This window comes from Cucurbita pepo, chromosome 12 (assembly GCF_057944985.1).
Source record: "Cucurbita pepo subsp. pepo isolate OVF chromosome 12, ASM5794498v1, whole genome shotgun sequence".
Lineage (NCBI taxonomy): Eukaryota > Viridiplantae > Streptophyta > Magnoliopsida > Cucurbitales > Cucurbitaceae > Cucurbita > Cucurbita pepo.
Window position 1 is genome coordinate 11,851,507 of NC_141809.1, and position 23,573 is coordinate 11,875,079.

A 23,573-nucleotide genomic window follows, 5' to 3' on the forward strand; every position below is an offset into this window, starting at 1 on the left:
ATTCACAATTATACACAAAAGCTCAAATTTACCTACCTTTAATTATCTCAATTAAAAAAAAAAAAAAAACATAAAGTCATTAATATACTTGAACTACTTTGAGCTACAAATTCATATTACATATAGTTAACCAAAAAGCCAAGGGAGTGAAATTTGGGGGAAAATGGTTAGAAAATTGTCATAATTTTTTTTTTATTTAATTTAGTTATTAACTCTCAAGATTAAATAAATATTATTAATTTGGTTATTAATTTTGTAACTATTTTAATATTAATCTTATTTAATTCCATAACGATTCAAACCATTGTCCGTGTACAATGGGCTTGTCATGGAAGTTGTTGATATCGGAATTTGATAGAGTTTTATGTGTCACATTGTATTCTTGAGTGACATTTTGGTGAGAGTCTTTGTAATGTAAGAGTGAGGTATTCACCTATAACACTTTAATTATTAGTGATTGTTTGCTACCCGTAGAGGTAAGTGAACTTATTTCCGAACCACGTAAATATCTTGATGTCTCTTTGTGTAATTTTGTTCATTGTGGTTGTGGGTACATTTGTTCCGCTTTCGCTACAACCATCGGTATCATAATAAAATATGGGAAGCAACAGTGCCCAACACAACATTGTCTTGGAAACTTTATTACAATACAAAATGTTATTTGCCTCAAATATGTTACAAAGGGAAAGTGAAAAAAAAAAAAAAAAATGGAAGCCTCTGTTCATCACATGAACACTTTTTTGACGATGTTTCAAAACATGAGTTGCTCTGTTTCTGTAACATACAACCATGAAAAAAATGTAAGCACTGTCAATAAGATGTTTCGATGTGATGAACAACATCTCGACTGTTCGATCCGAGACGAAGGGTGGAGATTGAATATCTGCAAAGTCATGAATTTGAAGATTAGTCATTGATGTGTGAAATGAAATGAAATATACTGAAGAAAGTGAGGAAGGAGTTGTTGTTACCTTCTTCAAATCAGTTAGATGGAAGATTGATTAGGAAAGGAGACGGGATTATATCTCGAGAACTATATCTGTAATTGTGAAAGAAAGACGGGTTGTTAGAAAAGGCTAGATCTACTTCAACCCGTTATGAGGTTTTAAAATGCGTCTATTATGGAGAGATTTCTACACCCTTATAAGGTATACCGATGTGGGATCTTACAATCCACCCTCCTTGGGGGTCCAAGGAGGATGACACATTGCTCAGTGACTGGTTTTGATACCATTTGTAACAGCTCAACCCGTTACATAGCGCCGTTAGGGAGAGGTTTCCACACCTATATAAGGTATGCTTCGTTCCCCTCTCCAACTGTAATGACCCAAATCTACACTGCTAGCAGATATTATCATTTTTGGGCTTTCCCATTGGTCTGCTGGGGGAAAGTATCCACACACTTGTAAAAGATGTTTTGTTCTCCTCCCCAACCAATATGAACCAATATGAACCAATATGAATCAATATGGGACATCACACCCACCAATGTGGGATCTCACAATCCACCCTCCTTGGAGGCCCAGCGTCCTCACTGACACACCGCTCAGTGACCAACTTTGATACCATTTATAACAGCCTAAGCCCACCACTAACAGATAAATATCCATTTTGACCCACTCCCACTCCATATCGTTGTCAGCCTCACGATTTTAAAAAGTTTAACTTACATTCAGAATCAGTCTTGTCCCATTTGGATCCATCTTTGGCATCTTTTTTCTGCTCTTCACCATCGTTTCTATTTTTTGGTGACGGTTTTTCCTCTATATACCTCTTCAACGATGAAGATCGAGAGGCGTGTTGTGGGGAGATTTTTTTTAGGAGAATTGTTCTTAAAAGCTGCCATTGAAATGAAAAGAACATCAGATTCAAAAGCTAATTTGACCTTAAGGATGTAATAATGTAACGGCTCAGATCCACCACTAGTAGATATTGCCTTTTTTGGGCTTTCCCTTTCGGATTTCCCCTCAAGGTTTTGAAACGCGTCAGCTAGGAGAAGGTTTCCACACCCTTATAAATGGTGGTTTGTTCTCCTCCCCAACCAACATGGGACATCACAAGTAACGAATATACACAAAAATTACGTACCTTTTCCATTCTAGACTCTTGAAGAGTTTCTCTCAAACTTGGGGGTGGTAAAGGAGTGAAGCCATTACTACAAACAAACAACTTTTTGAGAAGAAAAGAGATGGATTTCTTCCCAATAGCTTTCTTTTTACCATCAGCCCAAATGTCTTTGCATTTCCCAATGATAAGACCAATGGTTCTTTCAATATCTTCATCTTTATCATCTAAATCACTGCAAAGTGGATTGCTGATTCTTCTGTCAACCTCCAAGCTTGAAGGACAGTTGAGAAATCTATCCAATGGAAGATCTGCAACCTGCTTTTCGGCGTTCGGTTTTCGAGATAAAAGCTTTGTTAACTCTTTCTGTAATTTACCAACTTCTTCAGGAGAGATATCAACTATCTCTTCTGAAGAAGATGGATCCTCCTCCTCTTGTATGTCTTGTTCATCTTTAATCTCATTGTTGCCAAAAGTTCCAATTGCTAGCAATCCATGAGGCCAATCGCTGAACTCTTCACGAGACTCTTGTTTTTTATGCTCTACAAAGTTGGAGAAGGAACATATTCAATTTGTACACAACCAAGTTTCAAGTGATATTAAATGTACAAAATCCTTTCATCACGTTGATTTGTACCCATGAAATGGACAAACAAAGGGAGGAAAATTTTGGGTATTGAATAATTTATTTTAAAGGGTCGAGGGAACAAGGCACATGGACCCAAGTTTGCAGGTTGGTGATTTGGGTTACCTTTTGAATCATGTCCCCGTTTGCATTGGGATCTTGATCCAGCTAACTAAATTTTGGATCCAACCAAAACCATTTCACTGAATCGATTCTCTACACCATTGTCTCTCTCTTTGGATGATTAAAGTCCCACGTCGGCTAATTTAGGGAATGATCACGGGTTTATAAACAAAGAATAGTCTCTCCATTGTATGAGGTCTTTTGGGAAGACCAAAGCAAAGCCATGAGAGCTTAGACTCAAAATGGACAATATCATACCATTGTGGACAGTCGTGTTCGTCTAACAGTCTCTTCACCAACCCCATTGAAACAATTAAGCCACATAGGTCCTATGTGTGAGATCCCACCGTTGGATGAAAGTCCCACCTCGGCTACTTTAGGGAATGATCATAGGTTTATAATTAAGGAATACTCTCTCCACTGGCTTGAGGCCTTTTGAGAAGACCAAAGCAAAGCCACGAGAGCTTATACTCAAAGTGGACAATATCATACCATTATGAAGAGTCGTGTTCGATTAACACCCACATCAATTGGAGAGGAGAACAAAGTATTATTTACAAGGGTGTGGAAACCCCTCACTAATAGATGCATTACAAGTGTTCGACTCTGTCCTATACCACTTCTAGACACCAGTTTGGAAAAGAGAGAAAAGCTTACGAGAAGTAGAGAATGTATGTGGGATTTTCTTCTCCTGTTTGCCGTTTAGTTTAGTCTGCATCCAGCTGAAGAACTGCATTCAACCAAGATCAATCCTTCATGAACTACACAAGATGAATGCCAGAACAGAACAAGAGAACAATGAATCAAGTAAAAACAAGCTCACCTTCATCTTCAACTAACAACACAACAACTTGAAGGTGAGTGAAGTTCAGAACCAGATCTTAAAAGCCACTGGGGGGAGTATTGGGAAGATGAAAAAACGTGAAGAAATTAGGCAAGTTTGATGCTGGAGCTTGGTCAGTGACAGCAAGTAAGAATTGGTTCAAGTTCCCAAACAGAGCTCTCTGATACGATCAGTGCCCACTCTAGACCCTCCACTCCTGAAACTAATGGCTGATTCTTCCTCTTATACACCTCAAATGCACATACACCACTAGCATGAAGAACATTCTCTAGAAAATTGAATAATTTAATTTCCTGTAATTTGAAAAGACTACAAAAGGAGGATTCTGCGGGTTCAATTCTGGAACATCCTCTATACAACCGACCGTGTCATAATTTGATCCGTTGGATCTTGAGATGCAAATCCTAAGACAACTGCTAAGTAGAAAAGGTGGAGTTGATCCCTATACCTCTTTAATCTAATGGTAATGACACTTACACGAGGTGGGCATTCAATATTCAGGCTCATTGTTCCAATAATACATCAATTCAACTCTCTAACCTTTTGATCTATTTTTTAACATTTATAGACCATCCGTCAATATCTACTCCTCAAAAGTGTGATAGATCTAAAGATATTATTACTCAACTAAACACTACAGAGAGTTAAGAATGAAAAAATAGAGTTGGGATCAAAGGTTCAATCTTGATTGATATTCACAAACGTTTAAATAGGGTACAAGATACCAACTAATACTTACGGATAAGGAAAATATAAATTAACTAAATCTTGAGAATAAAATAAAATATACTACAAATCAAATGAGAAAAATATTAACCATTACTAATATCTATATATTCTATAACTAATATATTCTCCAAATATTAATCTATCTTGACTAATTCAAACTAACAAGTTTCACTCAATTTTGACAGCCTCCCTTAGTGCAAGCTTATTTCTCAATAACTCCGAGAGCCTTTACGAAAAAACTTCAAACTTCACTTTGGCAAGTGCCTTAGTAAATATGTCTGCAACTTGCTCATTAGTATGTATTTTCTGCAATTCAACACTTTCTCTCGAACAAAATAATCTACGAAGAATTTCTCCTATTCGAGAGCTCCCCTGAGACTTATAGTGTACTTTGTTCGAGAGGAGGATTGTTGGAGATTATTGGGAGTGAATCCCACATTGGTTAATTTAGTGGAAGACCATAGGTTTATAAGTGAGGAATACTATCTCTATTGGTATGAGACCTTTTGGGGAAGCCCAAAGCAAAGCCACGAGAGTTTATGCTCAAAGTGGACAATATCATACCATTGTGGAGAGTTGTGATTCCTAACATTTGCTACATTTTGTATCACGTATAAAAGAACATGCAAATTAACATATCAATGATATAACCAATGATCATATAAACATTGTGAAGCTATTTCAACAAGGATCAGCAGTTTTAATGAATGGAAGAAAGCAAGATAATGTAGAATCAAATAAGATCGATACTTTAAACAATACACATTCTTTTCCTTTTGCGACTTTTGGCCTTCTTTCTATTAAATAATAATAGCCCATTTAAGCAAACTTGAATTTTAAAATTTTAAAATTATTAAGTGAAAGAAATAAATGAAAAATAAAGAAATCCACACTAATTTATAAATATTCACCGAATCGGAATTCGAAGACGTAGAGCGTCTTTTACCGAGAAATTGATAATATTACATTCTTTACCATTTTCCTAAGAAATCCTAAAAAGTCTATCTCATGCCTCATAGAGGAACAATTATAGCACAATTTTCTGAAAATTGGCCGAAGTTAAGGCTTCCTCATTTGGAAATACCAAAAAGATCGAGCCCAAGAAATTTTTCGAAATAGGGTTCATCTGGATGGATGCATCCTCAAAATTTATTATATTTGGATCTTTATTTTAATTTCTAATATTTTTAATATTCTATGCTAGTAGACTACAACAATTATTTCCCTTTAGCATAATCAATTAATTAATCATTTTAATAAAAATATCTAAATCTATTTGGAAACCGAACTTGTGGGTATGTATATACAAGGGTTGGATTGGATTGGGTTACCCAATGTTTGCAACCAGACCTAACTCAATCCCCAATTTTTTTTAGTTGGATTGAATGGTAAGTTTTTTTTTTTAAGTTAGATTGAATTGTAAGTTTTTTTTTAATTATTTAAAAAAATTATATTTATCCATACATCAATAACTAAACTATCATAAAACTCAAATATCAAATATGGCACCACATTACTAAAATTGATTACAAATGTCAAATATTTTCGATCGTCATAATACTTTTAAAAGTAGAATAGTGTTAGGTTGTAACCTTATTTTTGGATTGATCGGGTTGATTCGCTTAAAAACTATCAACCTGCAAAACAACCCAAATTTTCAAATTTTCAAAAATTCAACCAAACTTAAACTATATATATATATATATATAAAATAAAAAAATAAAAAAATCTAATTCAACAGACCTTTATGAGTTGGGTTGGATAGTCCAGATTGACCGAATTCTCGAGTCATATGAACACCCTCACATATACGGCTTGCATGCAATTGTAATATTAAAAAAAACATACATATACATGCCTTCCCTCATTACCTTTGCTCAAAATACATTTTTTTTTCCACCAAAATTTCATCGCGCATACAAACTGTCACAAATTATACTTTAAAAATTTACTCTGCAAAACTTGACAATTTCTATTCTCTACCCCACAATTTTGTAATTAATCTTTTACCCCAACACATTTTCTTTGCTAACCATATGAATATCCTTTCCTTAATACCAAAAGATTAATATTTTTGGAAACAATTGATATTATTTTACATTATCAAGGATTTGTATTGACGGACTTGTATACATTTCCCAGAGCAAATAAGGTAATATAATAATACTCCTGCACACATCATTTCAATAATATTAAAATGTTACTCCTAAATTGTGTACATTTAAAATACCTTAAAATTAGTGTTTTTATCAAACTTTAATAATAATCAAGAAAAAACACAACTGAATATGCTTCCTAAATTTAAAAAGTAAATAACTAGTAGAGACTAATTTTTTCAAAGAAAAGTTGGCAATAAACTAACCATAATACTAATTAGCATTTTGAAGATTTATTGGAAAGAACTAAATTCAATAATTTGAAAGTACACACACAAACTAAAATATAAAATATAAAGTAGACCAAAATGGTGCTTTATCTTGACCAATTAAAATTTTAAAAAGAAACCAACAGCAGCTAATGGAATCTGACAGTTTAGTTTACTACTGATCATGTCAACATGTTCCTTATTTCAACTATGTTTGTGTGTGTGCCTAACACGTTCCTGAAGGCCGCATAAACCAAGCACCTCCAACCCAATATCTATATTAGAGAACCACACGTACAGTGCTTAAAATAAGCATGAGAGGAAAAGTGTAACGATCCAAATCCACCGCTAGTAGATATTATTCCCTTTAAACTTTCCCTTTCAGACTTCCACTTAGGCTTTAAAACATGTCCGCTAGAAAAAGATTTCCACACCCTTATAAAGGGTTTTTGTTCTCCTCCCCACTAATGTGAAACATCATAAAAAGACAAGGATGGTTGCTTATCGAGAGAGAAAAGAAAGAGGGTAGAGTCCTAAAAATTTTGGCCAAGTTGGGTCTGCTATATAAAGCACCACCATGTCCGTGTAGACACGGCTACTGGATTTGTCCCTTAAGTTATTACCTCATACACATTGTTAGTCCAGTCGTGGAATGGAACCCTCTAATCGAAAACGGCCTAAGAAAAGAACTCTTTATAGGTCTACACAACAGAGTTATGATTGTAGGAACTCCTATCCTCATCAATAGAAATAGAAAGTGGGGTGTTCTCTTTCACAAGCCCTGTTTCTTATTCAACACTTATTATACTTTTCAAGCTTCTCACTCCAATATAAATTTGACCAAACACAGCATCGCACTAGCAGTCTTATTGGCAATCTTTTAATGACTTCAAAACTGTACAGTAGCGCTAGGAACTGTTTTCAAATCTAGACAGTGAACCCAGATCAAAGCCCGAGAAACACCCAGCAATGGCCAGTTTGAAACCTATTTGGCCACGTGTCACGACAAAGTTATTCACACAGTCGTACCAACCGGGTGGATTGAAATATTGTAGCTTTATTCTTTCCTCGGAGCCTTTGCTCCTAAAAAGATGCCACAAACCAAGCCAACTCTCGGATCTCTACACCTTCTTTTCAACGAAAAGGGAAAGTAACAGTTACCTCTTTGAATACCAGCCACAAACTCCTCTAACATCATAGAGTACTATCGTTTCTAATACCGATAATATCTTCTACTAACCAAGAGGCTTTAAAAATCCTCACCACTGTTGTTCTACTTAATTAGTGCTTACATACTTGGTTTAAAACGCTCTATCGTGTCCCTCAAGTATTTCGTACAGATTCTTATATTAAAATTTTAGAAAGAAATACACTATCTAAGCTAATTTAAACAACCTGGTTTAGTCAATACAACTCTTCAATAGACTTCTACAAACAGCCAAATAAGTCATCGGTGATCTCCCTTAGAGGCTAAAGATTATAATTCTGGCCTTGTAATGTTATGTATATAAACTTCAGTTTATAAATGGGTCGCCAGGAGTAAGGTTGACATATTAAAATGGATTCAAAATAATGAAGGGAAAGCAAAAAGAAAACGAGATGACTCACTCAATAACTCAATAACCAAACGGTTAAGAATGAGAAATAGAAGTGAGATCGAAAAGTGCTATCTATGTTCACAACGTTTAAACAACAGGACACAAGCTACCAACTAATACCTAAGAATAAGGGAAAAATATAAACGAACTAAATCATACTCTAATCAAATGATAATCAAATCCTAACCTAAAATTGAATATCTAAGATATATTCTATAACTAATTATTATAATATATTCTCCAAATACTATATCTTAATATAAACGGATAAAAAAGTATATATATATACATATATCCGAGGCTTAAATATCTTTACATCATAATCGTCACTAGGTTCGTCATTTTAGTCTCATTGCCCAAAAGTTCCTCGAGATGCAGGGAAAAGGAGGAGGGGAAAAGAAAATCATAAAAGTGGAATAAAATATGGAAGGGGTGGAGTCAGAAAAGAATCACTCCAACCAAGACACGGCTTATTTTAAAAGAAAGATAAGAAACCACGTGAGCGATGCATCTAGTAGGTGTCTAGGGCTTACAAACCCAAGCTAAAAGGAGAAACTATATGCTAAACTTCCCAATTCTGGAAGGCAAATATTGCGGTTGGCAACCATAAACTAAGCCTTGGTATTGCGTGGACTTGTATCATCCAATGGTTTGACCAGCTCGCTTTTCATTAAATCTGATCTCTTAATGGAAACTTCTAGCTATGATATCCATAATACCACCTCAAGAATTGGGGCAAAAGGCATAATAGAGTATCATGACTCTACAAAACTACTGTATTAATTATGAGTGTATTGTCTCAACGAGCCGAGAATAGATCATCCTCAGTTCCTTGCTGTTCATTAGGTTCTTAAATGTTTCTGTCATTCCTTGATAGGATTGGCAACTTGTAATTTTGGCATCTGGTTATGCTCATCTCAAGGAAGGCGTTGATAGTACTGACTAAAGGAACTAAATAGGCACTCCATAGCCAAAAACACGAATATCCGATCAACGCTAAAATGTTAATGAGATTAGTGTAAGAAATTGACACCTGATGGTTTATAAAAAACAAAAAGAAGCTAGCCATCATGGAGCTTAATCATCAGAAAGCCCATGAGAAAAGTTAGTTGAAGTCCAAATCAAATCAAACTGAAGCCCAAAGGTTCAAAAGATTATACCTCTTCAATGCCGAAGAGCAAGGCAAGGCATCATATACTGCTATGCTAACCGCCCAATAAAAAAAATAGGATCCATGCAACTGTGATCCAGAAAGTCAGAATCCAAAAATACATTCCAAGGAATAGTGAGACAGTTTGGTTCGACAAATTTATACTTGCATAAACTTGAGAAGTGCTAGCAAAAGAGGGGTTTTTAGAAAGAAGAAAAACTCCAAAAAATCGTCTTTTTTTGATAGGAAACTCCAAAAATTATCACTTAAGCCTATTCAACAATCTCACTAAGAAGGCTAACGCATTACAGACTCAGTTACCTTCTAATCAATAGATGCAAAACATAGGCTATGCATGGTGATACAAGGACGACTTTTGCCTATAAATAGAAAAGTTCAACTCAACTTTGGGTGCAATTATAATTAAGGGGCATAAAAGTTGGTACATAAGAGATAAAAACTGATAGTGTCAAAATATTAAAAGTTATCTCAAACATTAACCACCATTTTTAAGTTAAAAGGACATAAAGTCAGGTTTTGAAGTAAAAATAAAAACTATGTTAAAATGTATATGAGATTGAAAACAAAAACTATTTTAAAATGTATTTTAATTTTCAAAACTTACCTTAAATTTTAAAAACATGTTTATCAGATAAGACCTAAATATTCAAATGATTTTCAAATGCATCCTAGCTCCATATGCCTACTCATTCGTGAACAAGACCAGCCTTCCAAATGATGTCCAGTCACCAACTTAAGTGTAGATCCTCCCTACATGATTCAGTGAACAATTTTATCTCAAAGGTTGATTCAATCCTCATAAATTTATCACTGAAAAATTAGTAAGAAGACAGGACTGGGAAATTAATCGAACTTGGTTGTTCATGCCTTAGAGATATTTGTCTACGGAGAAAGGGGGTTGCAAAGGAAAACCTACTCGAAGATGGCTAATCTAATTCTCAATAACTAAGACGGCTAAGCTAATTCTCCATCTACGTATAAACTGCTGATTAGCTAAATAATCATGAACCCGCACATTTCTCTATCTCAACCGCACACCAGAGAGACCAACGACCAAAACAAAGATTGCCCAAGAAATCGAACCTGCTGATTAGCCAGAGTCATTAATTCTACATCATCTCGAATCATTAAAATTCTTATGATCACCTTCATGTCCTTTAGAAACATCAATAAAAGATCGTCACTAGCCCAATAGAGTCAAACTCAATAATTGCAAGTCCATTGTCTACAAGTTTTATAGAACGTTTTTTTTTTTAAAAAAAAAAAAAGTAAATATTTAGAAATTTTAAGAATAAATCAATAAGATAACGAGTGTGCAGTCTACATTGTAATTCTCCTCCACCAAGCTTTTCCAAGAAAAGCAAGGTGTAGTAGTATCGTAAAGAGTTTTTGTAATCTCTTATTGATTGGTCTTAGGTCTAGAGTGAGTGTTTCTGCAAAAGAGTTGTTTTCAACCCCATATCCCAGTAAAAAGAACATACAATACTATAAGTCAGACGGAATGTTATTCCAAAAAATTACTCAAAGAAAGAAGAGAGAAAGAGAAAGTAGAGAAAAGACGCTCACCGCTTAACGGGAAGGCATGTATGTGAAGGCGTGTTCGGTTAGGAATAACGACTTTCTACAATGGTATGATATTGTCCACTTTGGGCATAAGCTCTCATGGCTTTGCTTTGGGCTTCCCAAAATGGCATCATACTACTGGAGATGATGTATTCCTTACTAATAAACACATGATCATTCCCTAAACCCTAAATTAGCCAATGTGGGACTCCTTCCCAACAATCCTCAACATGTCCTAAAGTGTGAGTCAACATGTCCTAAAGTGCACGTTAGGCCTGTCTAAGGAAGAAAATCACAAGGATCGAGGAGAACTACACTTAATTTTTGGAATATTATCATTACCAACGGGTGAAGCACAAATATTGAAGTTTTTATTGAATGAAAAATTCTAATTGAAAAGCATTGCAGCCCATCATTTACTGCCCTACGTCTGTTACCAGGGCAAACAGGAACAATTACAGGTGTGCAGCATGTCTAACTAAAACTATAAAACAAATAAAAAACCTAAAACTTAATAAACTAAAGAAGCTACGGGATAAGATCACAATTGTACAACCTATAGAACAGATCCTGTTTAAATAAGGTCGTAAGAAGCCACAGACCCCTCATAACCAACCAATGGTTTTATCTTCCTAATAGTAGCATTTATGGATCGAAACAAATCCTTCTTAAAAGTAACAAAAGATAAATAAAACTGACAAACAGGTCATGGGAAAACAAGTTCTAAATTTCTAATACAGGCACTGATCATAATTGTAACATCCACAAATAGCACACAAATATCCAAATGAGCGCGTGAGATGTGCACAGTACAAGGTATCGGCTTGCCAACGTCCAGAAGAATTTTGGGTGGGGGCTGGCAGCAATGCATGTTTGGAATTTGAGAATATAAATATAAAGTCGTCCATAAGATCTAGTCATTCTTATACGCTGACTGCTTAATGATTATAATTCATCATGTTTTCCAACTATTTCACCTGTCAAAAGAAGTACAATAACAGAAAAGAGAGTACGCTTTTAAGGACCAAGAAACAGACGTGCCTTGTGGGAGAAGAATTGAAGAAAAGTTCCATTTTATCATTTTCTATGAGAAATATAATTTTAAAAAATCATTATAATCTAAAAAAATGGGTTTTGTTGTAAATGGCAGATAAATCTAGCCTCTGTCCGCTCCCAACCAGTAACCTCCTCCTCTCTAGAATTTACAACTTCTGATTCTAAAGGTACAACATTTATTTCTACATCAATCAATATTGCATTTTTACTTTCATTTATAGGATTTTGATATTAACGGATAGCTGCATGTTTGCCCAAATAGATCGCAAGATTGTGTGACACTATAAATATGACAGTAAAAAGTATTGCAGTAATAAAAAACGAAAGTAGAACGCGGACAAACAAATAATATGCATTTTATATATATGTGATAGAAGGAATAGAATTTACCAGTTTCTTCAAAGAAAAATGAGATCTCTCTTTGAGCTGATTGAAGAGAATCTGAACCATGAACACAGTTTTTCTCTGAATCCAAGCCACACATTGCCCTAATGCTGAAATCGTGCAAGAGACCATAATAAAAGCCAAAACTTAAAGTGAACTGGTAGCAAATGAATTGACATCAGTACGGAATTCATATCTCAAACTTCTGGAGGCAAAGTATATATAGAGACGAAGATAAAAATTTATGACCTATTAGGATGCGTAGCCCTAGCTTTCGTTGCATCTGTTGGCCCAATCATAGCACGCCAATCTGCAATGGCATTTTGTTTCTCCAAAACCATAACGCATACTGGGCCACTAATGAGCAGTGTTAGACAGAGGAAGAACACCATTATGCAAGAACTTACACAACCGCACAATTGAAGAAAGATTTCATGTTTGTTTAAAACCTTTACATATGGCTACAAAAAGATCAGATTAGAAGTCCAGATTGATTTTGATTGATTTTAATGTCTTCTGTTATACATAGACCCATATTTCAACTAAGTTAAACGATGAGAATATGGCTGCTCGAGGTGGAGAACCACACTGATGAACATCTGATAAGCTTGAGATACCTATCATGAACTTCTCTATGTTGCTAATGCATAACTGAAATTACTCGAAAAGAAAGTAAGATAAATATGTTAGGGGAATTACGAATCTCCACAATGGTATGATATTGTCCACTGTTCTCGTGGCTTTGTTTTTTTGGTTTTCTCAAAAGGCCTCATGCCAATAGAGATAGTGTTCCTTACTTATAAATCCGTGATCTTTCTCTTAATTTGCCAACGTGGGACTACTCATCTTAATAATCATCAACAATTTTCCCCTCGAACAAAGTACACCATAGAGCCTCCCCTAAGGCCTCCTTCTTTGGAGCTCTCGAACAACCTCCCCTTAATTGAGGCTCGACTCCTTCTTTGGAGCCCTCGAACAAAATACATTCTTTGTTCGACACTTGAGTCACCTTTGACACCACCTTTGAGGCTCACAACTTCTTTGTTTGACACTCAAGGATTATGTTGGCATGGCTAAGTTGAGCATGGCTCTGATACCATATTAGGAATCACAAATTTCCACAATGGTATGATATTGTCCACTTTGAGTATAAACTCTCATGGATTTGCTTTTGATTTCCCCAAAAGGCCTCATGTCAATGGAGATAGTGTCCCTTACTTATAAATCCATGATCTTCCTCTTAATTAGCCAATGTGAGATTACTCCTCTTAATAGTCCTCAACAAAATAGTCACGGAATGAATCAGTAATCTTGCAATATCAGCACTTTCAAATTTTTCTTTTTTCAGTACACACAGATGTGGTGTAATGGCTGCTAAATTGCATGGGTGACAAACATATTCATCACTTGCTAGCAAATTAATGCAGAGGAAAGCAGTTTAAATGCAGTAAAGTACACATCATTATTAATACACTAGTACCACGGATCATATGAAATTATGCAAATGAGTATTAGCAGAGGAAACTTGACAACATTTCAAAGATTTAATATGTACCTCGTCATGTATTTGACCAAAGTAGGAAAGAAGCTTTTAGACGAATGTTCGGCATAAAAGCGACTTGCTCTATCTTCATCCAATTCAACTACTCTTTCCTTCAAAATCCTGAATCCGGACTCCACAATGGCCCTTCTGATTCTATCGGTGTAGTTACCGCGCAAGCCATCTGGTTTTATCATAGCCAATGTTTTCTCCGTTTCCATACCTCCATTACTTGCAAATCTAAAATCAGGGCTTCAATATTTTAAGAATTATTTATCGTGCAAAAGAGAAAAAGATCTTCAAGAAACGAAAAACAAGTTACCATGAGTAGAAATGTCAGAGTAAGATCAAAGTAGATTGAGACAATGAAGTAGTGTCACTTCAAATATCGCAAATGTTAATATGATTGATGATAATAAGGAGAAACGGAGATTTCAATGCTCGTGACAAGATCTTCAAGACAACCAAAAAAAGTAAACTAAGTCAACTTAATGTCATTTAATTTAAATGTACAAATTAAAAAAAGAAATCAGTTCCGGAAATTGCTCAACAGAATCATCCATAGCTAAGAGAAATCTCCAACCAGGATTCTTTTTTCTTTTTTTTTTTTTTTTAATTTCCATTATTAACAATTGGATTTACGTCCGATTAGCTAAATAATCTAACAAGAGTTCTGTCTAAGATACAAGAAAACTTTCGCTACTATCTATAATCAAACGAAAACGGTATGATCACCGATGCTGATGAGAACAACTAGATTCCTCTACGCACACCTAAGCAACGAGATGATGAAAATTTTCAAAAGGAAACACGACGCCATAGCATTACTTACATGCCAGAAAAAGCGATAGAAACGAGGACGAAGAAAAATAGAAACCGCGAACCGAGCAAAACCAAACGGATCTTCATATCCTGGGAAGAAACTGCAACAACAACAACATCACTCAAAATCGCGTCAAGTTCGAAAAAATCCATTGGATTCAGAATTTCCGAGGCCCAAGGCCGAAGAACATCGAATACTTAAAGTATTTCAGCTAAACGAACTCACAGTCAGTAATTTCCACTGCTACAGCTAGGCATACAATCCGTTTCAACAAATATTCAGTAATTTCAAGAACGCTATCTAATCCTGCAGTTCCTTAACCTCTATAACCGATCGAAAACACGTACCTGCGATTCGCCGAATCGAGATTGAGAAGCTGCAACGGAAAGAAAGACAATGGAAACTCGAGCACTTGTAGATCAGTACAATGGCGGGAAAGTATGAAGCGCTACAAAATGGGGGCGCGGGCATTGTTTTAGGGGGAAGAGAGAGAGAGAGGAAGAATATCGCGGTAACTACGCGAAGCCGAAGGATCAGAGGATTTGTCCAAGAAACGGACCGGGTTTATCAAGTTAATTAAGGACACGTGGAGCGTGCTGGACTTTGATAGTCCCTGACGCCGTCTCCTTACTTGTCCTACACGTGTTAAAATTCGAAAATAGTTTGCCACGAACTTTAAATATTCTTATTTTTTTAAAAGTATGTACAACTTATTTTTAAAAAATATTCTGCCCCAAATTTTTAATTTTTTAAAAATTCAACCCAATTTAAAATTAATTTTTTAACCATCAAATTTAATTTAAAATTAAAAATAAAATTGCGACATTATATATATATTAAACTTTTTTTAGATAGTAAATGAATTAAACTACTCATAAAATATATATCTTTTAATTTTAATCTTAAATTTAATAATTTAATCTAATTATAATCTTAAAGAATACATATAAGCACGATTTTTAAGACTTACTATGGTTTTTTTTTTCAATCAAATTTATTTTTAATATTCTTGGGTTGGCTTCTAATTTAAATTTTTAATATGTAAATTGATCTTATTTTAAATTTTGACCGTTAGATTTTTGACACCTGTCATTTTAAGCTAAAAAATGATTTAAAAATTACATAAACTTCTTAATTCACCAAAAAAATAGAAAGTATGAAATTGTGATTTATTTTTATTTTTTAATATGGAGTGTAAATGAATGATCATAGGGTACGTATTGTTAGCCTACGAGAGATCTAATTACGAGCTACTAAAAAAAGTTATATATCATATTAATGTATGACTTTGTATTATTAAAAATGAAGAACGCTTTCAACTTTCAAACATCGAGGTCATAAGCACTCTATAAATATCTTGTGAACAAATATTTTAAATTATTAACAATCCTAATAATCTGAGGAATAAGTACTGTTATTTTCTTAAATATCATCACAATTGTGGAGCATGAGCTTGGGAAAGGAAATGAAAGATGCCAATATTATATTAATGAGCTACTACCAAACATATCTTCAATAAGAAACATTCGTAATTATGTAAAATCCAAAAAAATAAAGAAAGAAAAAAGAACAAATGAAAAACCTAACTTAAAGAGTCGGTTATAAAAAGTTGAGCTTGCAACCAGTCGTTCCCTCTCTCGATGCAACTCGAGGAATCGAGCACACCGCCGTTTAGAAGAGTAAACAAGTAGTTTCATGAAATTTGTTATTTCATTCCAATCTTGATTTTCGATGCGACGCATATGAATATTCACCTCTAAATGTAAAAATATAACAGTTGGGACACCATAGTGGAAAGTTCAACTTGCAAACCAACCAGCTTAAATAAACGAAGATCGGACTTTCAATCCCACTTATGTTTCTCATTCTTAACAAGGTTAGACATATATGTCATTGTCTAGTTCGACGATGTTTGCTAGCATATTTTACTGGTCATGGAAATATTATTTTTTGGGACGGTATATTGTCAAATCTATAACTAAGGATAAGCTAGAGTTAGATGATTCAATTCCTCTCCCCAAAAGGAATGATTGAGCTAAACAAAACAAGACCTCAATATTTCACCTTATAAAATATGATATAAAGTAGTATTAACATTAGAAGCAATCACATTCACATAATTCAAAGCAGCAATTAAAGATCTCACAGCAGGCAAGAGCGGCGGAGAGTTGTGTAAAAGCCACGATGCACCTGTCATTCATGTACATACAAGACTTTATGAAACACATGCAACAGAATCGGTCTATCAGTCGCCCACAGCAATTTGTAGCGGCTTTCACCAACATATCTGTTGCTTGAGTTGCCTTTATTTCCTTTCCTGGCTGCATATTCTCTGCGGTTGCTGTCAGGTTCCCAAATCCAACGCCTTGGTTCCCCAAGAAAACGATCTCTTGCCCCTTCCATTCTACCTTATTCGACTTCCACATGTCCATTCTCTTACGCATCTGTTTTATTTAACAAAATTAGCAATTTTCTTTGGGTAATGTAATGATTTGAAGGTAAACAAATGTTCGATTCATGGGATTTTTGAAGAATTTAATCTAAATGGTGCTACTCGTGTTTTCAAAAGGGGGGTGTTGGGAACCACAGACCTCCCCTTAATTAGCCAAAGTGGGACTCCCTCCCGACAATCCTCAATAATCTTCCGCTCGAACAAAATACATCATATAGCCTCCTCCCTCGAGGCCTATGGAGTCTTGGAATAGTCTCCCCTTAATCGAGTTTCAACTCCTTCTTTGGAGTCCTCAAACAAAGTACACCCTTTGTTCGACACTTGAGAATTCTATTGATATGACTCTGGTACAATGTTAGAAACTACGAACCTCCATAATGGTATGATGAACATAAGCTCTCATGACTTTACTTTTGATTTCCCCAAACGTTCCCGTACCAATGTAGATGTATTCTTTACTTATAAAGACATGATCCTCCCCTTAATTAGCCAAGATGGGCTCCCTCACAATAATCCTTCCATTTCAGTATTCTAGTGAGAATATGGGTAGTAAAAGAATCCCAAATGGTTACAATTTTACCAAGATTCTTGGACAGTGGAAAAAATTATTAAATGTGACTATTGATTGACTTGCTAAGGCCTAAGGCAGACCCAAAAAGCCAAAGGTTTCTAAACTCAAAACTATGAAATATATGGTTAATCATAGTTTTGCTCATTTATCAAAAGAACTGCTAGCAATAATCTTCCGGCCGCTCAAATATTCTCCTGAAAACAAGGGTAGATTCCAGAAGTTTAGAGGGAAATCTTACCTCCTGTACGATAACGGATGGTGGAGCTTTTTTCCCTTCCTTGGTCAGCATTAGAATCAAACGTGTATACTCGGACGGAAACGCAGTTTGTTTGCTCATACAAGCAATCTGGAAGAGGCAAATCAAACAGAATCAAACCGGGATTAGATAAACTATCATAGGATCCAATTCAATCTCAAAAGCTTAAGCTAATTGCAATTTCATCCACCGTGCTCATTATGGTTGACCCTAAACAAACAGCTATAAGCCACGAACCTTATCTTCTAGGTCCTTGCTTTCCAATAACCATGCATGTGAAGTCATTATATCAATTTGTCTTCTCCCAAGCACCTGCAGAATAAAGAATGAGTAAGAGAACGAAGGAGGTTAGGAATCAGACTCTCCACAATGGTATGATATTGTCATGTCATTTTGAGCATAAGCTCTCATGGCTTTGTTTTTTGTTTCCCCGAAAGCCTCGTACCAATAAAGATAGTGTTTTTTATAAACCCATGATCTTCCTCTATTTCCTTTTAATTAGCTAACGTGAGACTAATCCTTTCAATAAAAAACCCATGATCTTCCTCTATTTCCTTTTAATTAGCTAACGTGAGACTAATCCTTTCAATAATCCTCAACATGGTGGCGGAAGAAATCCCAAAAGCAAATTAGAGTAGATGATCCTTTGTACTAATTCATCAACAAAAAGTAATATTTAGCAGGAAGGAAGAACCAGTACCCTATCAAGAAGCAGTTCTTTAGCTCGTTGGGATTTGAGATGGATTGCGGAATCGCTCATATCCGCTAAGATGCCACTAACTTTGAACGACTCAGGAAAACTTCCATTGTATCGGCCTGATACTATCAATGGGCTTCCACATGCAAGGTCCGGAATTTGAGTTGGAAACAACTACACAAGAACATCATGTTGGAAAGGAATGTCAAGATTCAGTCAGAAAATAAGAGAGTAGTGTCTGTGGAAGAAAGATCGGGACTTCAAAAGTATGACTGAAAACAGAAAGAAGTTGTTCACGAATTGTTAACCTCAAGGGAAGCAAGATGCTTGAAAGCATCCACGGTGATGTTGGCGAGAAAGAGCGATGAGGCTTTTGTGAATAACATCTGGAACCGAGAATCAATCAAATCTGGCCAAAACAAGACGAAGAAATTAGATGGATGAACAATAAAACATAAACAGCTCTTACTCATTAAAAAAAAACCTTAAAAAACGGGGCTTATTTCGTGTGATGAATCTCTAAGATTTTGTAGTTTTTGTTTAGCTTACTGTTTAACTCTACCATATTAATTAAGGCTGCTACCTCAAGTTCATTCAAATCAGTCTAATGAACAACACCCTCCTATCAAAGTAAGAACCGATAGGAATTTTTACCTTGTAGTCATGGAGCCAAAAAAAATTCCTTTCGAAACGATTTATTGCTTCAATACAAGAAAATTACGGGAGTACCACAAGAAAATGGATCATTATAGCATCAGTCAGAGAAAGAGATATTCACCTACATCATAAGCAGCATCGTACACACCCCTTCCAATTTCTGATAGCATTTGTAAGAAGTAATGGTTGCAGTATGTACCTGGGAAAAGCTTTAAACATCAATAAACGTAAAATTTTAGATCGAATGCAAGTAACTGTTCACATTATAGATGAGCCAAATTAATGGGAAGCAGTTAATAAAGAGCAAAAGGAGACCATAAATACCATGGAGTACTATAATCAGGTTATGCCAGTAGAATTATTATCATGTTAACCCACATTGTTTGTGAATGAAACAAGTGTTGTTGTCTTTTCCCCCCCAAATTATGGTGTATGCTAAAATCAAAATAGTCTAGTCAGTTCAATAATCATAGGGCCCTGCCTTGATGAGTGTCCTAAAACGAGATCAATAATTGAAGCAATATAGCCTTCGATTTCATTCACATTTTTTGTGGGTCCTCTCAGACACTATTTCAGGGAGCGAACTCGTTTTCTTCAAGGATTTGAACTTAAGCAGAATTTAAACAATTGTTTTTATTTAAATTTTTTTACTCAGGACATCAAGTGTTTCTTGAAAGAACAGTAAGGCAAGGTCTTACCAATACCAAAAGTACATAAACGAGGAGAGATCGTCTTTCCACTCTTCAAAGAAGCTTTCACAAGATTACATATTTCTCTCTCATTATTAACAGAGCCATCTGTAATGAGAAAAATGAGGGGAATTGAATTTCCAGTTTCAGCCAACATCTTTATAGCCTGCAATAGAATAACACTGTGAACCAAAAACCTCTATGAAGATGACCAAATGAAAAGGGTTAACACACCTTAATTGCTAACTAAACACAATGGAAGGTAATGTAGTTAAGGCTTATGGGCTAAGGTTACCTGTTCCACGGGAAGCAGGATGTTAGTGCCACCATTAGCTACTAGATTAGCGTCAATCCATTCTGTTGCTCTAGTAATTGCTTCGTCGGTTGCTTGCTCCATCGATGATGAAAATAATTTAGTGTCTCCATTGAACGCTATAATGTTAAATGTATCTTCATGATTCAACTTTGAAATTGAAGCGAGCACTGCGCGTTTTGTACTCTCGAGAGGACCACCCTTCATGCTTCCACTTATGTCAATAATAAATACTACTTCCTTTCTGAAAACCTAACGAAGAAAAATAGTGAGACGTTAAAATAGGGTCTGCCAAATCAATGACACAAAATTAATTGGCTACCAACCAAAGAAAAAAGAAGGGCCCGAACTAGAGTGAGTGAGTGATATTGTCCACTTTGAGCATAAGTTGTAACTTTGCTTTTGGTTTCTCCAAAAGACCTCATACGAATAGAGATAGTATTCTTTACTTATAACTCATGATCTTCCTCTTAATTAGCTAGTGTAACTACTCTCCTAACAATTCTAGAACACTTTTTCCTCAAGTAAGAGGTTGAAATCTAATCCCACATATTTTTGTACTAAAAAAAGAAAAAGAACAACAAACCTTCCGGTTCTGGTTCTGGCCGGGGAAAATGTACAGACAAAACATCTCTCTTTGATCAAAATCATGAAGAGACGGCGATTGGAGAAGAACACCACCAAACAAGTCACTAGGAGAAATCTGCCAACAGGGTAGAAATGAACTTAAGCATGCAGCATTTCCCAACTGGGGGTGAAAGTTTAGCGTTTCTGAAAACAAGAAATTCTTCAAGTTTTCCTCAGAAAAGATTCAAATAAATGATACTTACAGAATACGAAAGCTCGAAATCTATATTTGACCATGCCGAGACCTCTGTCTCGTTTGAGAAACTTAAGCTGCCAACCTCTCGATTTAGTATCTAGAAGATAATACAAAAATTCAGTCATATTCGGTAAATTCTGAAACTAGTATTATCTCGTGAGACCTTTGCATTACCTTCATCGGATGGCTTGTATGTTTACATACAATTTCTGATGAAATACCAGAATTTATATGCAATAAGATCTTCTGAATATTCTTGACTTTTTTCCCAGGAGGAACTAAATATGCTGGAAAATTGAAAGGTACATTGAGACAGAAGAGATCATCAAGGTATGGTATTCTCTGGGACCAATTGATTCGAACTGAAAGAGTACAGCCACCATCGACCTGGAGAACAGCTGTATCTTATTTACCCTTGAGGTAGAATGAACAGCAGATCATGATGAAAAAATATACAGGATTAAAGCGATGTAACCTTGGGGATTTTTAATGTGTATATCCGGCGCCCTTTCAGAAACTTTCCATCTTCAGATTTTGCTAGTTTCTGTATAGCTTCCGCGTCTTCCATGGAGACTAATTGAGTGCGATATGACGTTCCAGTAACATCGACTTCAACACCTAGAAGTGAACCCTGTTAGCCACAATGTTTTTTTCAGAATGCAAAAATGGAAAGTCGAAGGATAGGGACTTATGCAGCTTGTCATGGAAACGCAAGTCCCAATCAATTGGATGAAGAATTTAACAATCGACTACACTTTAACATCCTTTCAGGCATACGATTAACAAAGAAAATCTCTGTTACGTTTGATTGATTAATTGACCTTGTAGAATCTCAATTAAAATAACACTGGAGTCAATTCGAAAGACAAAATTTCAAATCGATTGAGACTCCAAAGCAATTTCAGAATGCAAAACTTCATAGAGCATTTTCCAAATCGAGATTCGGATTTTCTTACGTAGCTACAGCTGCAGTACTAATTCCAGAACTCAAATAAACAACATCTCCCATAAGCGCGACGAATCACGACTACAGATTGACCAGTACGACCTATAAACTCAAGGTTTCAGAATATAATGGAGAAAAATCTGGCTACCTGCTCTCCCATCGGCACCGCTATAAGGCACTCACAGCCTTTCCCCGCCATCACGCAATGCACGCGCCACGTTCCGCTAACGCCAATGAACGCAGTATCGAAACAACAATCGATTTCCATGGCAACTCCATTCATATGTAGCGGAATCAACACCGGTGGTACGCAGCGCCCGTGCACGTAAGGTTGATAACTCGGAACATCCGGATTGTCCACAATCGTCGGGTCCGGTATAACGGCATACACCATCGGAGCCGTCGGAAGGTAATCCTCCGATACTCTAGACATCTGCCGCCCTAAAGCCGCCGGCGCCGATCCTTTGCCATAGTAAATTCGTTTCGACAAATGGAGACCGTACTCAACGCAGTTGGAAAACTCGCCGGCCATGGTCAATGAAAGCTGGTAGAAACTTGCAGAGCGAGATTTATATTTATATAAAGAAGAGACAGATGAGAGAAGCAAAAGATAAAGCGAAAAGGAGAGTAGATGAAAATATAATCCGTATGGTAGCCATTGATGGGAAGGTGAGATTCAGCTATACGACTTTGAAGTGAGAAACAGTGACCGACCATGAACATGAATTTTTCTTTTTGTAATTATTTTTTTTTTTTCTTCTCTTTATATGACGACAAAAACGGAGGGAAAAAATAGTGCCTTCAAATCTATTTGACCAATAGTTTTGCAACACGTGTACTATTTTAGAACTTATGTAATGCATAGCTTTTCTGTGATTATATTAATTAAAAAATTGGTAATAAAAATTCTGATTATTAGCCGCTATTAAATCATTTTCATTACATTATCAAAGCTTGACCAAATTAAAATAATAATAATAATAATATATATATATATATATATTAATAATCATAAATTTTTTAAAAAGATTATTTTTTGTACTGCTATCAACTATCAACTAATACCTGCCCATAAGAAAAATATAAATTAATTAAATATTAAGATATAATATCTAAGATATATTTTATAACTAATATATTTTTCAAGTATTATATCTCAACAATACTCAATAGAAATATTTATTTAATCGGTAGAAAGTGGCTCATTAAATAGCTATTTTGGTAGCTATTTTGAGAGTATTTATTTAAACGGGGATGAGATTGTAATCGTCCAAGCCTACTGCT

The 23,573-nt window shown here is 35.5% G+C and overlaps 3 protein-coding genes across 11 annotated transcripts; all 3 read right to left on the reverse strand.

The window, feature by feature from the left end:
* Positions 1-606: 606 nt before the first annotated feature.
* LOC111806450 (protein DEEPER ROOTING 1) lies at positions 607-12,594 on the reverse strand. 4 transcript variants are annotated; one of them, XM_087129083.1, is made up of 7 exons: positions 12,529-12,594; positions 3,636-3,703; positions 3,470-3,542; positions 2,089-2,606; positions 1,671-1,839; positions 972-1,039; positions 607-883 (listed from the first exon to the last, which is right to left on the reverse strand). In XM_087129083.1, exons 2-6 carry the CDS (start codon positions 3,639-3,641, stop codon positions 1,020-1,022), a joined length of 786 nt encoding a protein of 261 aa, XP_086985209.1. In that variant the 5' UTR covers positions 3,642-3,703; positions 12,529-12,594; the 3' UTR covers positions 607-883; positions 972-1,019. The 4 variants fall into 4 exon arrangements, with proteins under 4 accessions (XP_086985209.1, XP_086985208.1, XP_086985206.1 ...); XM_087129080.1 differs by lacking the exons at positions 607-883; positions 972-1,039 and having other exon boundaries at positions 1,449-1,839; XM_087129081.1 differs by lacking the exons at positions 607-883; positions 972-1,039; positions 12,529-12,594 and adding an exon at positions 5,978-6,005 and having other exon boundaries at positions 1,449-1,839.
* On the reverse strand, positions 5,999-15,409 carry LOC111806451 (Nucleoside diphosphate kinase family protein). 4 transcript variants are annotated; one of them, XM_023691776.2, is made up of 6 exons: positions 15,233-15,409; positions 14,895-14,985; positions 14,078-14,302; positions 12,772-12,879; positions 12,529-12,632; positions 5,999-6,022 (listed from the first exon to the last, which is right to left on the reverse strand). In XM_023691776.2, the coding sequence occupies exons 1-6, from the start codon at positions 15,354-15,356 to the stop codon at positions 6,018-6,020; spliced, it is 657 nt and encodes a 218-aa protein (XP_023547544.2). In that variant the 5' UTR covers positions 15,357-15,409; the 3' UTR covers positions 5,999-6,017. The 4 variants fall into 4 exon arrangements, with proteins under 4 accessions (XP_023547544.2, XP_023547537.2, XP_086985210.1 ...); XM_023691769.2 differs by lacking the exon at positions 5,999-6,022 and adding an exon at positions 6,312-6,554; XM_087129084.1 differs by lacking the exon at positions 5,999-6,022 and adding an exon at positions 6,968-9,588.
* Positions 15,410-16,915: 1,506 nt separating this feature from the next.
* On the reverse strand, positions 16,916-23,011 carry LOC111807537 (uncharacterized). 3 transcript variants are annotated; one of them, XM_023693296.2, is made up of 13 exons: positions 22,438-23,011; positions 21,819-21,974; positions 21,518-21,730; positions 21,351-21,440; positions 21,107-21,223; positions 20,503-20,772; positions 20,217-20,373; positions 19,640-19,717; positions 19,170-19,270; positions 18,865-19,035; positions 18,402-18,476; positions 18,147-18,254; positions 16,916-17,329 (listed from the first exon to the last, which is right to left on the reverse strand). In XM_023693296.2, the coding sequence occupies exons 1-13, from the start codon at positions 22,819-22,821 to the stop codon at positions 16,982-16,984; spliced, it is 2,268 nt and encodes a 755-aa protein (XP_023549064.2). In that variant the 5' UTR covers positions 22,822-23,011; the 3' UTR covers positions 16,916-16,981. The 3 variants fall into 3 exon arrangements, with proteins under 3 accessions (XP_023549064.2, XP_023549066.2, XP_023549065.2); XM_023693298.2 differs by having other exon boundaries at positions 21,819-21,952; positions 22,438-22,575; XM_023693297.2 differs by having other exon boundaries at positions 21,819-21,961; positions 22,438-22,575.
* Positions 23,012-23,573: the final 562 nt, after the last annotated feature.

Coding starts and splice junctions, on each gene's coding strand:
- LOC111806450 (XM_087129082.1), bottom strand. CDS start 3,548: ATGCAGTTCTTCAGCTGGATGCAGACTAAACTAAACGGCAAACAGGAG. Junction 2,607..3,469: donor ACATACATTCTCTACTTCTC/GTAAGCTTTTCT, acceptor CCAACTTTGTAG/AGCATAAAAAACAAGAGTCT. Junction 1,840..2,088: donor AAGAGTCTAGAATGGAAAAG/GTACGTAATTTT, acceptor TTTCAATGGCAG/CTTTTAAGAACAATTCTCCT.
- LOC111806451 (XM_023691769.2), bottom strand. CDS start 15,356: ATGCCCGCGCCCCCATTTTGTAGCGCTTCATACTTTCCCGCCATTGTA. Junction 12,880..14,077: donor TTGGTCAAATACATGACGAG/GTACATATTAAA, acceptor ACTGCTCATTAG/TGGCCCAGTATGCGTTATGG. Junction 6,555..12,528: donor ATTTTTCTTTGAAGAAACTG/GTAAATTCTATT, acceptor TGATGTGTGCAG/GAGTATTATTATATTACCTT.
- LOC111807537 (XM_023693296.2), bottom strand. CDS start 22,821: ATGGCCGGCGAGTTTTCCAACTGCGTTGAGTACGGTCTCCATTTGTCG. Junction 20,773..21,106: donor GCCAGAACCAGAACCGGAAG/GTTTGTTGTTCT, acceptor TTTCTTCGTTAG/GTTTTCAGAAAGGAAGTAGT. Junction 18,255..18,401: donor GCAAGGACCTAGAAGATAAG/GTTCGTGGCTTA, acceptor TGCCTCTTCCAG/ATTGCTTGTATGAGCAAACA.